The sequence below is a fragment of the Coregonus clupeaformis genome, chromosome 24, assembly GCF_020615455.1.
Source record: "Coregonus clupeaformis isolate EN_2021a chromosome 24, ASM2061545v1, whole genome shotgun sequence".
In the NCBI taxonomy this organism is placed as follows: domain Eukaryota; kingdom Metazoa; phylum Chordata; class Actinopteri; order Salmoniformes; family Salmonidae; genus Coregonus; species Coregonus clupeaformis.
This window is the reverse complement of record NC_059215.1, coordinates 5,568,792-5,584,396: the sequence shown is the minus strand read 5'-3', so window position 1 is coordinate 5,584,396 and position 15,605 is coordinate 5,568,792. Positions and strand designations below refer to the sequence as shown.

Genomic DNA, 15,605 nt, shown 5'->3' with positions numbered 1-15,605 from the left:
TTAAAGTACAAAAGGGAAAATAAATCAACATAAATATGGGTTGTATTTACAATGGTGTTTGTTCTTCACTGGTTGCCCTTTTCTTGTGGCAACAGGTCACAAATATTGCTGCTGTGATGGCACACTGTGGTGTTTCACCCCCAAAATATGGGAGTTTATCAAAATTGGATTTGTTTTTCGAATTCTTTGTGGGTCTGTGTAATCTGAGGGAAATATGTGTCTCTAATATGGTCATACATTTGGCAGGAGGTTAGGAAGTGCAGCTCAGTTTCCACCTCATTTTGTGGGCAGTGTGCACATAGCCTGTCTTCTCTTGAGAGACAGGTCTGCCTACGGCGGCCTTTCTCAATAGCAAGGCTATGCTCACTGAGTCTGTACATAGTCAAAGCTTTCCTTAATTTTGGGTCAGTCACAGTGGTCCGGTATTCTGCCACTGTGTACTCTCTGTTTGGGGCCAAATAGCATTCTAGTTTGCTCTGTTTTTTTGTTAATTCTTTCCAATGTGTCAAGTAATTATCTTTTTGTTTTCTCATGATTTGGTTGGGTCTAATTGTGTTGTTGTCCTGGGGCTCTGTGAGGTCTGTTTGTGATTGTGAACAGAGCCCCAGGACCAGCTTGCTGAGGGGACGCTCTAGGTTCATCTCTCTGTAGGTGATGGCTTTGTTATGGAAGGTTTGGGAATCGCTTCCTTTTAGGTGGTTGTAGAATTTAACGGCTCTTTTCTGGATTTTGATCATTAGCAGGTATCGGCCTAATTCTGCTCTGCATGCATTATTTGGTGTTTTACATTGTACACTGAGGATAATTTGGTAAAAAGCCAATTTGACATTTGCTCAGTACATTGTTTTCACTGAGGAAATGTACAGTGGGGGAAAAAAGTATTTAGTCAGCCACCAATTGTGCAAGTTCTTCCAGTTAAAAAGATGAGAGAGGCCTGTAATTTTCATCATAGGTACACGTCAACTATGACAGACAAATTGAGAATTTTTTTTCCAGAAAATCACATTGTAGGATTTTTAATGAATTTATTTGCAAATTATGGTGGAAAATAAGTATTTGGTCACCTACAAACAAGCAAGATTTCTGGCTCTCACAGACCTGTAACTTCTTCTTTAAGAGGCTCCTCTGTCCTCCACTCGTTACCTGTATTAATGGCACCTGTTTGAACTTGTTATCAGTTTAAAAGACACCTGTCCACAACCTCAAACAGTCACACTCCAAACTCCACTATGGCCAAGACCAAAGAGCTGTCAAAGGACACCAGAAACAAAATTGTAGACCTGCACCAGGCTGGGAAGACTGAATCTGCAATAGGTAAGCAGCTTGGTTTGAAGAAATCAACTGTGGGAGCAATTATTAGGAAATGGAAGACATACAAGACCACTGATAATCTCCCTCGATCTGGGGCTCCACGCAAGATCTCACCCCGTGGGGTCAAAATGATCACAAGGACGGTGAGCAAAAATCCCAGAACCACACGGGGGGGACCTAGTGAATGACCTGCAGAGAGCTGGGACCAAAGTAACAAAGCCTACCATCAGTAACACACTACGCCGCCAGGGACTCAAATCCTGCAGTGCAAGACGTGTCCCCCTGCTTAAGCCAGTACATGTCCAGGCCCATCTGAAGTTTGCTAGAGTGCATTTGGATGATCCAGAAGAGGATTGGGAGAATGTCATATGGTCAGATGAAACCAAAATAGAACTTTTTGGTAAAAACTCAACTCGTCGTGTTTGGAGGACAAAGAATGCTGAGTTGCATCCAAAGAACACCATACCTACTGTGAAGCATGGGGGTGGAAACATCATGCTTTGGGGCTGTTTTTCTGCAAAGGGACCAGGACGACTGATCCGTGTAAAGGAAAGAATGAATGGGCCATGTATCGTGAGATTTTGAGTGAAAACCTCCTTCCATCAGCAAGGGCATTGAAGATGAAACGTGGCTGGGTCTTTCAGCATGACAATGATCCCAAACACACCGCCCGGGCAACGAAGGAGTGGCTTCGTAAGAAGCATTTCAAGGTCCTGGAGTGGCCTAGCCAGTCTCCAGATCTCAACCCCATAGAAAATCTTTGGAGGGAGTTGAAAGTCCGTGTTGCCCAGCGACAGCCCCAAAACATCACTGCTCTAGAGGAGATCTGCATGGAGGAATGGGCCAAAATACCAGCAACAGTGTGTGAAAACCTTGTGAAGACTTACAGAAAACGTTTGACCTGTGTCATTGCCAACAAAGGGTATATAACAAAGTATTGAGAAACTTTAGTTATTGACCAAATACTTATTTTCCACCATAATTTGCAAATAAATTCATTAAAAATCCTACAATGTGATAATCTGGAATTATTTTTCTCATTTTGTCTGTCATAGTTGACGTGTACCTATGATGAAAATTACAGGCCTCTCTCATATTTTTAAGTGGGAGAACTTGCACAATTGGTGGCTGACTAAATACTTTTTTTCCCCACTGTACGAGTCTGCTGTTAATGATAATACAGAGGATTTTCCCAAGGTTGCTGTTGACGCATATCCCACATTAGTTATTGGGGTCAAATTTGTCTCCACTTTTGTGGATTGGGGTGATCAGTTCTTGGTTCCAAATATTGGGGAAGATGCCAGAGCTAAGGATGATGTTGAAGAGTTTAAGTATAGCCAATTGGAATTTGTGGTCTGTATATTTTATCATTTCATTGAGGATACCATCAACACCACAGGCCTTAATGGGTTGGAGGGTTTGTATTTAGTCCTGTAGTTCATCCAATGTAATTGGAGAATCCAGTGGGTTCTGGTAGTCTTTAATAGTTGATTCGAAGATTTGTATTTGATCATGTATCTGTTTTTGCTGTTTGTTCTTTGTTATAGGGCCCAAAAGATTGGAGAAGTGGTTTATCCATACATCTCCGTTTTGGATAGATAACTCTTCGTGTTTTTTTGTTGTATTTTTAATTTGTATTACTGAATTATATATATATATAATTAAATAATAAAAATTAAAAATAGGGGGTTAGATCAGCTTTATTATTGCAGATAGATCGTAGCTTCCATCAATGTAATTGTCTGCATCATTTCCAATCCCTCATATATTTTTTTGTAAATATATATATATATGGACACTAGCATTCAAAAGTTTGAGGGTCACTTAGAAATGTCCTTGTTTTTGAAAGAAAAGCAAAAAATGTTGTCCATTAAAATAACATCAAATTGATCAGAAGTAGTGTAGACATTGTTAATGTTGTAAATGGCTATTGTAGCTGGAAATGGCTGATTTTTAATGGAATATCTACATAGGCGTACAGAGGCCCATTATCAGCAACCATCAGTCCTGTGTTCCAATGGCACGTTGTGTTTGCTAATTCAAGTCTATCATTTTTAAAGGCTAATTGATCATTAGAAAACCTTTTTGCAATTATGTTAGCACAGCTGAAAACTGTTGTGCTGATTAAAGAAGCAATACAACTGGCCTTCTTGAGACTAGTTGAGTATCTGGAGCATCAGCAATTGTGGGTTTGATTACAGGCTCAAAATGGCCAGAAACAAATAACTTTCTTCTGAAACTCGTCAGTCTATCCTTGTTCTGAGAAATGAAGGCTATTCCATGCGAGAAATTGCCAAAAAAACTGAAGATCTCGTACAACGCTCTGTACTACTCCCTTTACAGAACAGCGCAAACTGGCTCTAACCAGAATAGAAAGAGGAGTGGGAGGCCCTGGTGCACAACTGAGCAAGAGGACAAATACATTAGAGTGTCTAGTTTGAGAAACAGACGCCTCACAGGTCCTCAACTGGCAGCTTCAATAAATAGTACCCGCAAAACACCAGTCTCAACGTCAACAGTGAAGAGGCGACTCCGGGATGCTGACCTTCTAGGCAGAGCTGCAAAGAAAAAGCCATATCTCAGACTGCCCATCTTAATCTTTTCTTTTTATTGGCCAGTCTGAGATATGGCTTTTTCTTTGCAACTCTGCCTAACAACTTTTAAGAAGGCACACGTGTTAAATGAAATATATTCCAGGTGACTACCTCATTAAGCTGGTTGAGAGAATGCCAAGAGTGTGCAAAGCTGTCATCAAGGCAAAGGGTGGCTATTTGAAGAATCTATTTTGATATTTTGATTTGTTTAACACTTTTTTGGTTACTACATGATTCCATATGTGTTATTTCATAGTTTTGATGTCTTCACTATTATTCTACAATGTAGAAAATAGTAGAAATAAAGAAAAACCCTTGAATGAGTAGGTGTGTCCAAACATTTGACTGGTAGTGTATATACAGTTTACATACACCTCAGCCAAATACATTTAAACTCAGTTTTTCACAATTCCTGACATTTAATCCTAGTAAAAATTCCCTGTCTTAGGTCAGTTAGGATCATGTGAAATGTCAAAATAATAGTAGAGAGAATGATTTATTTCAGCTTTTATTTCTTTCATCACATTCCCAGTGGGTCAGAAGTTTACATACACTCAGTTAGTATTTGGTAGCATTGCCTTTAAATTGTTTAACTTGGGTCAAACGTTTCGGGTAGCCTTCCACAAGCTTCCCACAATAAGTTGGGTGAATTTTGGCCCATTCCTCCTGACAGAGCTGGTGTAACTGAGTCAGGTTTGTAGGCCTCCTTGTTCGCACACGCTTTTTCAGTTCTGCCCACACATTTTCTATAGGATTGAGGTCAGGGCTTTGTGATTGCCACTCCAATACCTTGACTTTATTGTCTTTAAGCCATTTTGCCACAACTTTGAAAGGATGCTTGGGGTCATTGTCCATTTGGAAGACCCATTTGTGACCAAGCTTTAACTTCCTGACTGATGTCTTGAGATGTTTCTTCAATATATCCACGTCATTTTCCTTCCTCATGATGCCATCTATTTTGTGAAGTGCACCAGTCCCTACTGCAGCAAAGCACCCCCACAGCATGATGCTGCCACCCCATGTTTCACGGTTGGGATGGTGTTCTTCAGCTTGCAAGTTGCAAACCGTAGTCTGGTTTTTTTATGGCGGTTTTGGAGCAGTGGCTTCTTCCTTGCTAAGCGGCCTTTCAGGTTATGTCGATATAGGACTCGTTTTACTGTGGATATAGATACTTTTGTACCTGTTTCCTCCAGCATCTTCACAAGGTCCTTTGCTGTTGTTCTGGGATTGATTTGCACTTTTCGCACCAAAGTACGTTCATCTCTAGGAGACAGAACGCGTCTCCTTCCTGAGCGGTATGACGGCTGCGTGGTCTCATGGTGTCACGATCGTCGTTAAGAGAGGAGGACCAAGGCGCAGCGTGATGAACGAACATGTTTATTTATCTATAGTGATAAATACTGACAATGAACAAAACAACAAACGACTCGTAACGTCCTAGGTAACATAGACCAACACGGAACAAGAACCCACAAACACAAAGGGAAAAACAGACAGTTTAAATATGGCTCCCAATCAGAGACAACCAGCCAAAAGCTGACACTCGTTGCCTCTGATTGGGAGTCACTCAGGCCAACATAGAAATAAACAAACTAGAACTCCCAACATAGAAATACACCACATAGAAGAACACACCCTGGCTCAACATATAGAGTCCCAGAGCCAGGGTGTTACAGTACCCCCTAAAGGCGCGGACTGCGACCGCGCCTCAACTAGAGCAAAACAGGGGAGGGCTGGGTGGGCATTCCTCCTCGGCGGCGGTTCTGGCTCCGGCCTTGCCCACCACCCTCCAATAAACCCCCCATAGCGCCCCTGGTCCGGTCTGGCCCCGCTGGCTGGAGCTGAACTGGGCGTAGCAGGAGCGGTTAGCTTCAGCTCCGTAGTGGAGCAGTTGACCGGGTACCTTACCAGGCACCGGTGACCCAGGCACGGGTTGTGCTGGACTGACGACGCACACCCCTGGCTTGAGTGCGTGGGCCGGAACGGGCCGGACCGGGCTGACGACTCGCACCCCTGGCTTGGTGCGTGGAGTAGGAACAGGCCGGACCGGGCTGGCGACGCACACCGTAGGCTTGGTGCGAGGAGCAGGGACAGGCCGGACCGGGCTGGCGACGCCACACCGTAGGCTTGGTGCGTGGAGCAGGGACAGGCCGGACCGGGCTGGCGACGCACACCGTAGGCTTGGTGCGAGGAGCAGGGACAGGCCGGACCGGGCTGGCGACGCACACCGTAGGCTTGGTGCGAGGAGCAGGGACAGGCCGGACCAGGCTGACGACTCGCACCCCTGGCTTGGTGCGAGTGGCAGGAACAGGCCGGGCCGGGCTGGCGACGGCGCACCGTAGACTTGGTGCGAGTGGCAGGAACAGGCCGGGCCGGGCTGGCGACGCGCACCGTAGGCTTGGTGCGAGTGGCAGGAACAGGCCGGACCGGGCTGGCGACGCACACCGTAGGCTTGGTGCGAGGAGCAGGGACAGGCCGGACCGGGCTGGCGACGCACACCGTAGGCTTGGTGCGTGGAGCAGGGACAGGCCGGACCGGGCTGGCGACGCACACCGTGAGGCTTGGTGCGAGGGGCAGGGACAGGCCGGACCGGGCTGGCGACGCACACCGTAGGCTTGGTGCGAGGAGCAGGGACAGGCCGGACCGGGCTGGCGACGCACACCGTAGGCTTGGTGCGAGGAGCAGGGACAGGCCGGGCCGGGCTGTGGAGACGGATAGGAGACCTGGAGTGAAGAGCTGCCACAACCCGTCCTGGCTGAATGCCTACCCTCACACACTCTGTGTGAGGCATCAGCACAGGACGTACAGGGCTGTGTACCCGTACTGGCATAACAGCACGTGACACTGGCGCAGGATATCCGGGACCGAGGAGAGGCACTGGAGGCCACGAGCGCTGAGCCGGCACACTCCGTCCTGGCTGCATGCCCACCATCGCACAACACGTGCGGGGTGCTCGCACAGGACGTACAGGACTATGCCGGACCACTCGTGGCACAGAACGCCGCTCCGCATACCGCGGAACCTGCCCAGTCCCATGCTGCCATGCCTGAGTACGGGAAGTTGGTTCCGCTCTCCATCCAGGCTCCGCCAACCTGCCTTCTGGCCCCCCAAACCCGGTGGCCTCCTCTCCAAATCGCCCTGTGGCAGCCTCCTGCTGCCCAGCCGCCCATGCCGTGTGCCCCCCCCTAAACATTTTTTGGGGTTGCCTCTCGTCCGTCCGACGATGACACTGCTGACGCCGCTGCTCCTCTCTCGCCAGGGCCTTAATCCTAGCCCATGGCCCTTTGCCCCCGAGCATGTCCTCCCAGGACCACGATTTGCCCACCTGGGCCATCGCCAGCCTCTCCATCTCCTTTCCCGGCGCTTCCTCCCATGTCCAGTCTGCCTGCTCCTGGACACGCTGCTTGGTCCTTGTATGGTGGGTTCTTCTGTCACGATCGTCGTTAAGAGAGGAGGACCAAGGCGCAGCGTGATGAACGAACATGTTTATTTATCTATAGTGATAAATACTGACAATGAACAAAACAACAAACGACTCGTAACGTCCTAGGTAACATAGACCAACACGGAACAAGAACCCACAAACACAAAGGGAAAAACAGACAGTTTAAATATGGCTCCCAATCAGAGACAACCAGCCACAGCTGACACTTGTTGCCTCTGATTGGGAGTCACTCAGGCCAACATAGAAATAAACAAACTAGAACTCCCAACATAGAAATACACCACATAGAAAGAACACACCCTGGCTCATCATATAGAGTCCCAGAGCCAGGGTGTTACACATGGTGTTTATACTTACGTACTATTGTTTGTACAGATGAACGTGGTACCTTCAGGCATTTGGAAATTGCTCCCAAGGATGAACCAGACTTGTGGAGGTCTACAAATTTTTTTCTGAGGTCTTGGCTGATTTCTTTTGATTTTCCCATGATGTCAAGCAAAGAGGCACTGAGTTTGAAGGTAGGCCTTGAAATACATCCACAGGTACACCTCCAATTGACTCAAATGATGTCAGTTAGTCTATCAGAAGCTTCTAAAGCCATGACATCATTTTCTGGAATTTTCCAAGCTGTTTAAAGGCGCAGTCAACTTAGTGTATGTAAACTTCTGACCCACTGGAATTGTGATACAGTGAATTATAAGTGAAATAATCTGTCTGTAAACAATTGTTTGAAAAATTACTTGTGTCATGCACAAAGTAGATGTCCTAACCGACTTGCCAAAACTATAGTTTGTTAACAAGAAAAGTGTGGAGTGGTTGAAAAACGAGTTTTAATGACTCCAACCTAAGTGCATGTAAACGTCCGACTTCAACTGTATATACACAGACATACATACATACACACATATATATATAAATATACATACATATACATACATACAGACATATAAATACACATACATGTACAGTGCATTCTGAAAGTATTCAGACCCCTTGACTTTTTCAACATTTTGTTACGTGACAGCCTTATTCTAAAATTGATAAAAAATCAAAATGTCCCTCATCAATCTACACACAATACCCCGTAATGACAAAGCGAAAACTGGTTTTTAGAAATGTTTGCATAAGTATTCAGACCCTTTGCTATGCTATCTCACACTTTCCAAATCATGTCCAATCAAGTTGTAGAAACATCTCAAGGATGATCAATGGAACTAGGATGCCCCTGAGCTCAATTTCGAGTCACATAGCAAAGGGTCTGAATACTTACGTAAATAAAGTATTTATGTTTTTTATTTTGATACATTTGCAAAAAAAATCTAAAAACCTGTTTTTGCTTTGTCATTATGGGGTATTGTGTGTAGATTGATGAGAAAAATTTATAAAAAATAGGTTTTAGAATAAGGTTGTAACGTAACAAAATGTGGAAAAAGTCAATGCACTGTAGGTAACACACAGAAGGACATTTTTCTCTGTTGAGTTAATTACCTTTTGAATTTCCAGCCAAATGTAAACTGTTCCTGTTCTGATTAATTGAATAGAGTGAGTTAGGTCTGCTCTACACCAAATTAGCAAACCTCCTCTCCCTCCATCAGTCATAGACTTTCACGGTTGACCACATAGCTCTCCCCAGGCCCCGCTTGAAGCCCCATTGTGCAACGCAGGAGGCTTATGGTTTTCCGGACCCCCTGAAAAAAGAGGGCAAGAGGAAAAGGGAGATGTATAGAAGGAGGTGGTGATGGCATTTGTTCTTCAGCATGACAAGCGGGTGACTTTTTTTTATTCTCTTCCTCTGTGACAGGTCGAACAGTTTCATCTGGTGGGGTGTGTTGGCTTTGTGTGTGTGTGTGTGTGTGTGTGTGTGTGTGTGTGTGTGTGTGTGTGTGTGTGTGTGTGTGTGTGTGTGTGTGTGTGTGTGTGTGTGTTGGGGCAGGCAGAAATGGCAGTGAATGACATGGAGAGATTAGTAACCACAGGGCTAGTCCAGTAGGCTCACAGGCCCATCCGTTGGTGCCCGGGCGTCCTCACCGTTCGTTCGTTCGTTCTCTCTCTCTCTCTCTCTCTCTCTTACCGCAGGGCAGGCAGGCTGTTGGGGAACAGTTATATGTCACCTTTGACAACACCTAAACCTTAACCCCGTTCTCTCTGTTCCTGAACCCCACCTCTCAGCAGGCCAGGCCTCTCACTGTATCCGACTGAAAGACATTTACATACAGTATCCTCAGTTCAACCGTTGGTTGTAGACTTTTTATTCAAATGGTGTTAAGCCAACATATGGTCACAGTGAGGACAAAGGAAATTGATTTTTTTTTTTAAAGGAGGACATTCATGAAAAATATAATAGAAAAAGCCATAATGAATTATAGGAGAAATATGCATTACTTCAGATAATCCAAGCACTACTCGGCCCAAATGTAATGAACATTAGAAAACAAACTCCAGGTACTTTAACCTTTTGTACTTTTTGTCCTTTATTTGTGAGTTAGCTACTATAGTAGAGAATAATTATATTAGAGACGAATTCATTGTAGAATACTCTCTATTGTCAATTGTATGATTTTTTTGTATGGCATTGGACCAGACCAGAAAACATCACACACGGACCACAAAGCATCGCACAGAAGAACTCAACACAAAACCCCATGCTATATCTCTTGGGCCTCACTTGTATTGTAACATCGACCTCAAATGGATACCTTGTACATATTCCATTCAAACAAGCAGCATGCACTGGAGCGCATTCATTACGCCAATTCTGTTGCAAAACCTTTCTTAAACGGAAGCAAACCGAACGAAACGGGGCGGGACCTACCTGAACGTGTCCAATAGAAAGTGTCGTTTTAGTTGCGCGATGTTTCGTTTTGCAACTGTTTGGACTAATGATTCCACTCCGATTGCGGTCTTAGCTGACGTCATTGGTTTGCGCCCTGTCTGGGAGTGTGCGACGCTGTTGGCGCTCAGAAGGAGGGTTAGCTAACTCGAAGCAGCAACTGTAAGTGAAGTGTATGATGTTATTATCGTGGGTCTATATAGTTATTGTCTCTACACTTTATTTTATTGCAATTTTGTGCTCTGAAAATTGGAGTGAAATCGGGGTTGGAGAGCATTTTAGTCTAACATTAGTCGTGAAGTTATAGCTAAGCAACAACAAACGTTAACCACTGCTGAGGAATTTTTTCCGGCTTGTTTTCATGTAAAAAAATTACACATTTTGACTAGTTGATACCGATACAATGACAGCCTTTGAATTGCTAATTTGTAACGTTAGCCATACCTGCCGGCTTGTAACGGGTAAACTAGCTAGTTTTGGCATCTGTCTGTGGCAACATGAGAAAGTGAAAACACTTGTCCAAAAAAATGACTGTTTCAAAACACAGCTCCCATCTTCCTGAAAAAAAAAGTAATGCTTTCAAAAGCCCACACTACACCATTGATTATTAATTAGGGTTCCAAAATATCCTAAATGAACAGAAATTATCTGTTATCATCATCAACTATTGACCTTTGTTGATATATGTTTGTAGGGTGTGTGTATAGGTGTTTCTGCTGCAGCATGGATTCTGTGCCAGAGCCCAGGTCAGTCAGACGTTCCCATCGCACGTCAAAGTCACCGGACAACAACGCAGCCAAAGTAAGATATGCCAGAGAGTAGGAGTCTTGTCTACTAGCTACATGTCCATGATAAGAAGTGAATAGAGCTAGCCAGCATCTTGAAGTAGACTCACTGCAGCTCACTCTTGACTGTATGCCAGGGTTCTTCAATTCCGGTCCTGGAGGGCCGAAACACCTCTGTTTTTCATCCTCTCCTTCTGATCAGGGGCTAATTCAGACCTGGGACACCAGGTGAGCGCAATTAACTACCAGGTAGAAATAAAAAACAGAAGTGTTTCGGCCCTCCAGGACCGGAATTGAAGAACCCTGCTGTAAGCTATATCAGGGATGGCTAACAACAGAGATCATGTTAAATTACTAGAGGGGCAATGTCATAAACCAGAGTTCCAGAATGGGGTGTAAATGGCAGCCATATTGGTCAGGTCGAAATCCAACCCAGTCTAATTGGAATGAATGGCAGTAGAGGCAGAATCCTGATTTTACTTATGCAGGAAAATAAAACAAAGACGTGATATCAGAAGTTGTTTAACATAATTATTATCAATATAAAATATTGTAATATCATAAATACAGTTCATACAGGGTTTATACACATTTTCTGTATAAATAGCCTCTAAAATATATGTAAACAGACCAATAAATGTCTAAATTTTTGTTTTCTTGGGAAGCTGAAATTGCTATTATATGATCAGTACTTGTTGCATTTACAACTTGTCTAAGTCCTATCAACTGATTTAAGCCTGTTCAAGGCTGTGGATTGACTGCATTGTTTGAATGGAATGTTGGCATAATGTCAGTTAATTTGTAAAAGTAATGGAATCATTCTTCTAAAACTGGCTGGCTAGCTAACTAACAAACATGCAGTGCAGATAAATTCTTCAAATCCATTATTTTACACAATATCTTCTCACAGCACTGGCAAACCACGGTTGACCTACTCCCTGACCAACATGGCTGACCTTTGGACCATCATAAGAAGGTTCATGGCCATTCTAGTATTCTAATTCATAATTCTATGTGGCCAACTGGCTGCATAGGCTTTTGCTCCAACCCTACACAAACACATCTGATTCAACCAATCAAGGACCTGAGAAGCAGCGGACTACTAGAATCTGGTGTGTTGAAGCAGGGTTGGAACAAAGTCCTCCCATCCAGGGCTGGTCACCCCTGCTGCAGATAAATCAGTTAGATTTAAAACTGTAGTCGTTGGTGCTGTTCCAAATGGCACCCTATTGCCTATGTAGTGCTTTTGACCAGGGCTCATAGTGCTCTGGTCAAAAGTAGTGCACTATACAGGGATTAATGTACAATTTAAGACACAGCTGTAGCTGTTAATGATCACCGTGTTCATTGTGGAGTTTGACCACGTAGAGACATTTAAACCTTTAGACTCCCTGAAGCAGTTTTTCCACACACAGACATTCACTTTACAAGACAGGGTCATTTCTTCAAACATCTTCAATCTGTCTTTCACTCTAATGGTCTCCTAATCACTTGGAGAGTTAATTTTACTGGGACAACAACAACGGATAACTGTTCTGTCTCGCTTCACGACTTCCTAACCTCAGTCTGTTACTCACCTCTGCCTCAGGAGAGCGGCAAGACACGCAAGATGACAAGCAACCTGCAGGAGACTCGGAGGAGAGGAAGAATGGACAGATGTAAAGGAGAAGAGGACATAGCCAATCAACTGCAGAACCTGGTACAGACTTTAGAGAAGAAGCCTAAAGGGAAATTAAATGTGGGAGGAAGAGTTTTTTACATTTGTATGTAAATGAGTGTGTGAGAGAGATGGAGAGGAAAGAGTGAATCTAGAGAGATGGAGAGGAAAGAGTGAATCTAGAGAGATGGAGAGGAAACAGTGAATCTGGAGAGATGGAGAGGAAATAGTGAATCTAGAGAGATGGAGAGGAAACAGTGAATCTGGAGAGATGGAGAGGAAACAGTGAATCTAGAGAGATGGAGAGGAAACAGTGAATCTGGAGAGATGGAGAGGAAACAGTGTATCTGGAGAGATGGAGAGGAAACAGTGAATCTGGAGAGATGGAGAGGAAACGGTGTATCTGGAGAGATGGAGAGGAAACAGTGAATCTAGAGATGGAGAGGAAACAGTGAATCTAGAGAGATGGAGAGGAAACAGTGAATCTAGAGAGATGGAGAGGAAACAGTGAATCTAGAGACGATGGAGAGGAAACAGTGAATCTGGAAAGATGGAGAGGAAACAGTGTATCTGGAGAGATGGAGAGAAACAGTGAATCTAGAGAGATGGAGAGGAAACTGTATCTGGAGGATGGAGAGGAAACAGTGTATCTAGAGAGATGAGAGGAAACAGTGAATCTAGAGAGATGGAGAGGAAAGCAGTGTATCTGGAGAGATGGAGAGGAAACAGTGTATCTGGAGAGATGGAGAGGAAACAGTGAATCTGGAGAGATGGAGAGGAAATAGTGAATCTAGAGAGATGGAGAGGAAACAGTGAATCTGGAGAGATGGAGAGGAAACAGTGAATCTAACATTTAGACTCTTTACATAATGTATTATGAACACATAATAACCTCATCACTCATCGTCTACTAGTGCAGAGCGATTGACTTTTCCCCCGGTTATTAAACAACTCATTGACCGACGTCGGTTCAATTACTTGAATTCCTTTTACCTAGCTTTTTGTGTGAGCCCAACACGCCAGTTCTCTAGAGAGAAATCAAATAATTCATGAAATCAAGTCAAGAACTATGTGGGACGCTGGGCTGAAGGTAGTTGTCATTTTTCAGTAAGAAAATATTAAACAGTGCAGAAATGTTCTAATGAACTACAATGACCCTAATCCATTGCACCTGTTCTTTCCGGCGCGGACTGTGACGGATACACTTGCTACACCTGCTACGTTAGGTTAGATACACACAGACCACACGAGAGAGGAATGTACACAATGACAAGAGGAGACAGTTGGTGAAAGTATGCCTTCACTACTTTGAAGAACTAGTCAAATGATTTAGTCAGACAGCTCTGCAGCATACTTAGGCAGGCTAGCTAAATAGGATGACTAAAGACAGGACAGTACGGGGAGAACAGAGATGACATTCGATGGTCTGACTGACTGGATGGCTGACTGCTACCGCCTGAGCAGAGATGAGATGATGACTTTAAGGAATGAAAAATAATAGTCATCAAATAAAAACTAAGTAATATATATATATATATATACGCAACTGAAATATGTTATTATTTAGTAATTGACTGTTGTTCTGTTGACGTCTACCCAATGTGGACCTGACAGAGAATATGGAATATTTTATATGGTTTTGACAATTGAATGCTCACAATTTTTGGCTTTGGAATTTCCATTAAAAAGCTCTAAAATCAATGTAACGTCATTATTTCATAATACATTTCATGTAAAAATGAAATAATCAAAAGCAAAATAGAAAACTGTGATTATTTTCTAATAATCTAACCTAAACTGAAACAGACCTCAAAAAGCACTAATTGCTCAGCACTATTGGCTACTGTTGTCGTGTGTGTGTGTGCTCACGTATTTGTGTCTGTGTGTGCTCACGTGTTTGTGTGTAGGATCTGGGCAACAAGGCTTCTGCCACAGGGACTGGTCTGGTGTTCAACAAAATATTCACCCACCATCGCTGTCTCTGGGACCCCAGGTGACTGTCATGTTTTCTGAACCCTGTTCTTCTGTCTCCTTACTGCTCCAGGTGGGTACACTATATATACAGCAGTATGTGGACACCCCTTAAAATTAGTGGATTCGGCTATTTCAGCCACACCCGTTGCTGACAGGTGTATAAAATCGAGCACACAACCATGCAATCTCCGTAGACAAACATTGGCAGTAGAATGGCCTTATTGAAGAGCTCAGTGACTTTCAACGTGGCACCGTCATAGGATGCCACCTTTCCAACAAGTCAGTTCGTGAAATTTCTGCCCTGCTAGAGCTGCCCCGGTCAACTTTAAGTGCTGTTATTGTGAAGTGGAAACGTCTTGGAGCAACAACGGCTCAGCCGCGAAGTGGTAGGCCACACAAGCTCACGGAACGAGACTGCCGAGTGCTGAAGCGTGCAGCGCGAAAAAATATTCTGTCCTCAGTTGCAACACTTGCTACCGAGTTCCAAACTGCTTCTGGGAGCAACGTCAGGACAATAACTGTTCGTCGGGAGCTTCATGAAATGGGTTTCCATGGCCGAGCAGCTGCACACAAGCCTAAGATCACCATGCGCGATGCCAAGCGTCGGCTGGAGTGGTGTAAAGCTTTCCGCCATTGGACTCTGGAGCAGTGGAAACTCGTTCTCTGGAGTGATTAATCACGTTTCACCATCTGGCAGTCCGACAGACGAATCTGGGTTTGGCGGATGCCAGGAGAACGCTACCTGCCCCAATGCATAGTGCCAACTGTAAAGTTTGGTGGAGGAGGAATAATGGTCTGAGGCTGTTTTTCATGGTTCGGGCTAGGCCCCTTAGTTCCAGTGAAGGGAAATCTTAACGCTACAGCATACAATGACATTCTAGACGATTCTGTGCTTCCAACCTTCTGGCAACAGTTTGGGGAAGGCCCTTTCCGGTTTCAGCATGACAATGCCCTCGTGCACTAAGCGATGTCCATACAGAAATGGTTTGTTGAGATCGATGAGGAAGAA

At 44.3% G+C, this 15,605-nt stretch overlaps 1 protein-coding gene across 1 annotated transcript in view; it reads left to right on the top strand.

The window, feature by feature from the left end:
* The first annotated feature begins 10,274 nt into the window (after nt 1–10,274).
* The window catches only part of hdac6 (histone deacetylase 6), a 43,608-nt gene continuing 38,277 nt past the window's right edge, over nt 10,275–15,605 (top strand). Inside the window, exons 1-4 of the mRNA XM_045206992.1 lie at nt 10,275–10,342; nt 10,875–10,981; nt 12,554–12,664; nt 14,530–14,615. Coding sequence (XP_045062927.1) covers nt 10,904–10,981; nt 12,554–12,664; nt 14,530–14,615 — 275 coding nt within the window. The 5' untranslated portion in view covers nt 10,275–10,342; nt 10,875–10,903. The remainder of the gene's footprint in view (nt 10,343–10,874; nt 10,982–12,553; nt 12,665–14,529; nt 14,616–15,605) is intronic.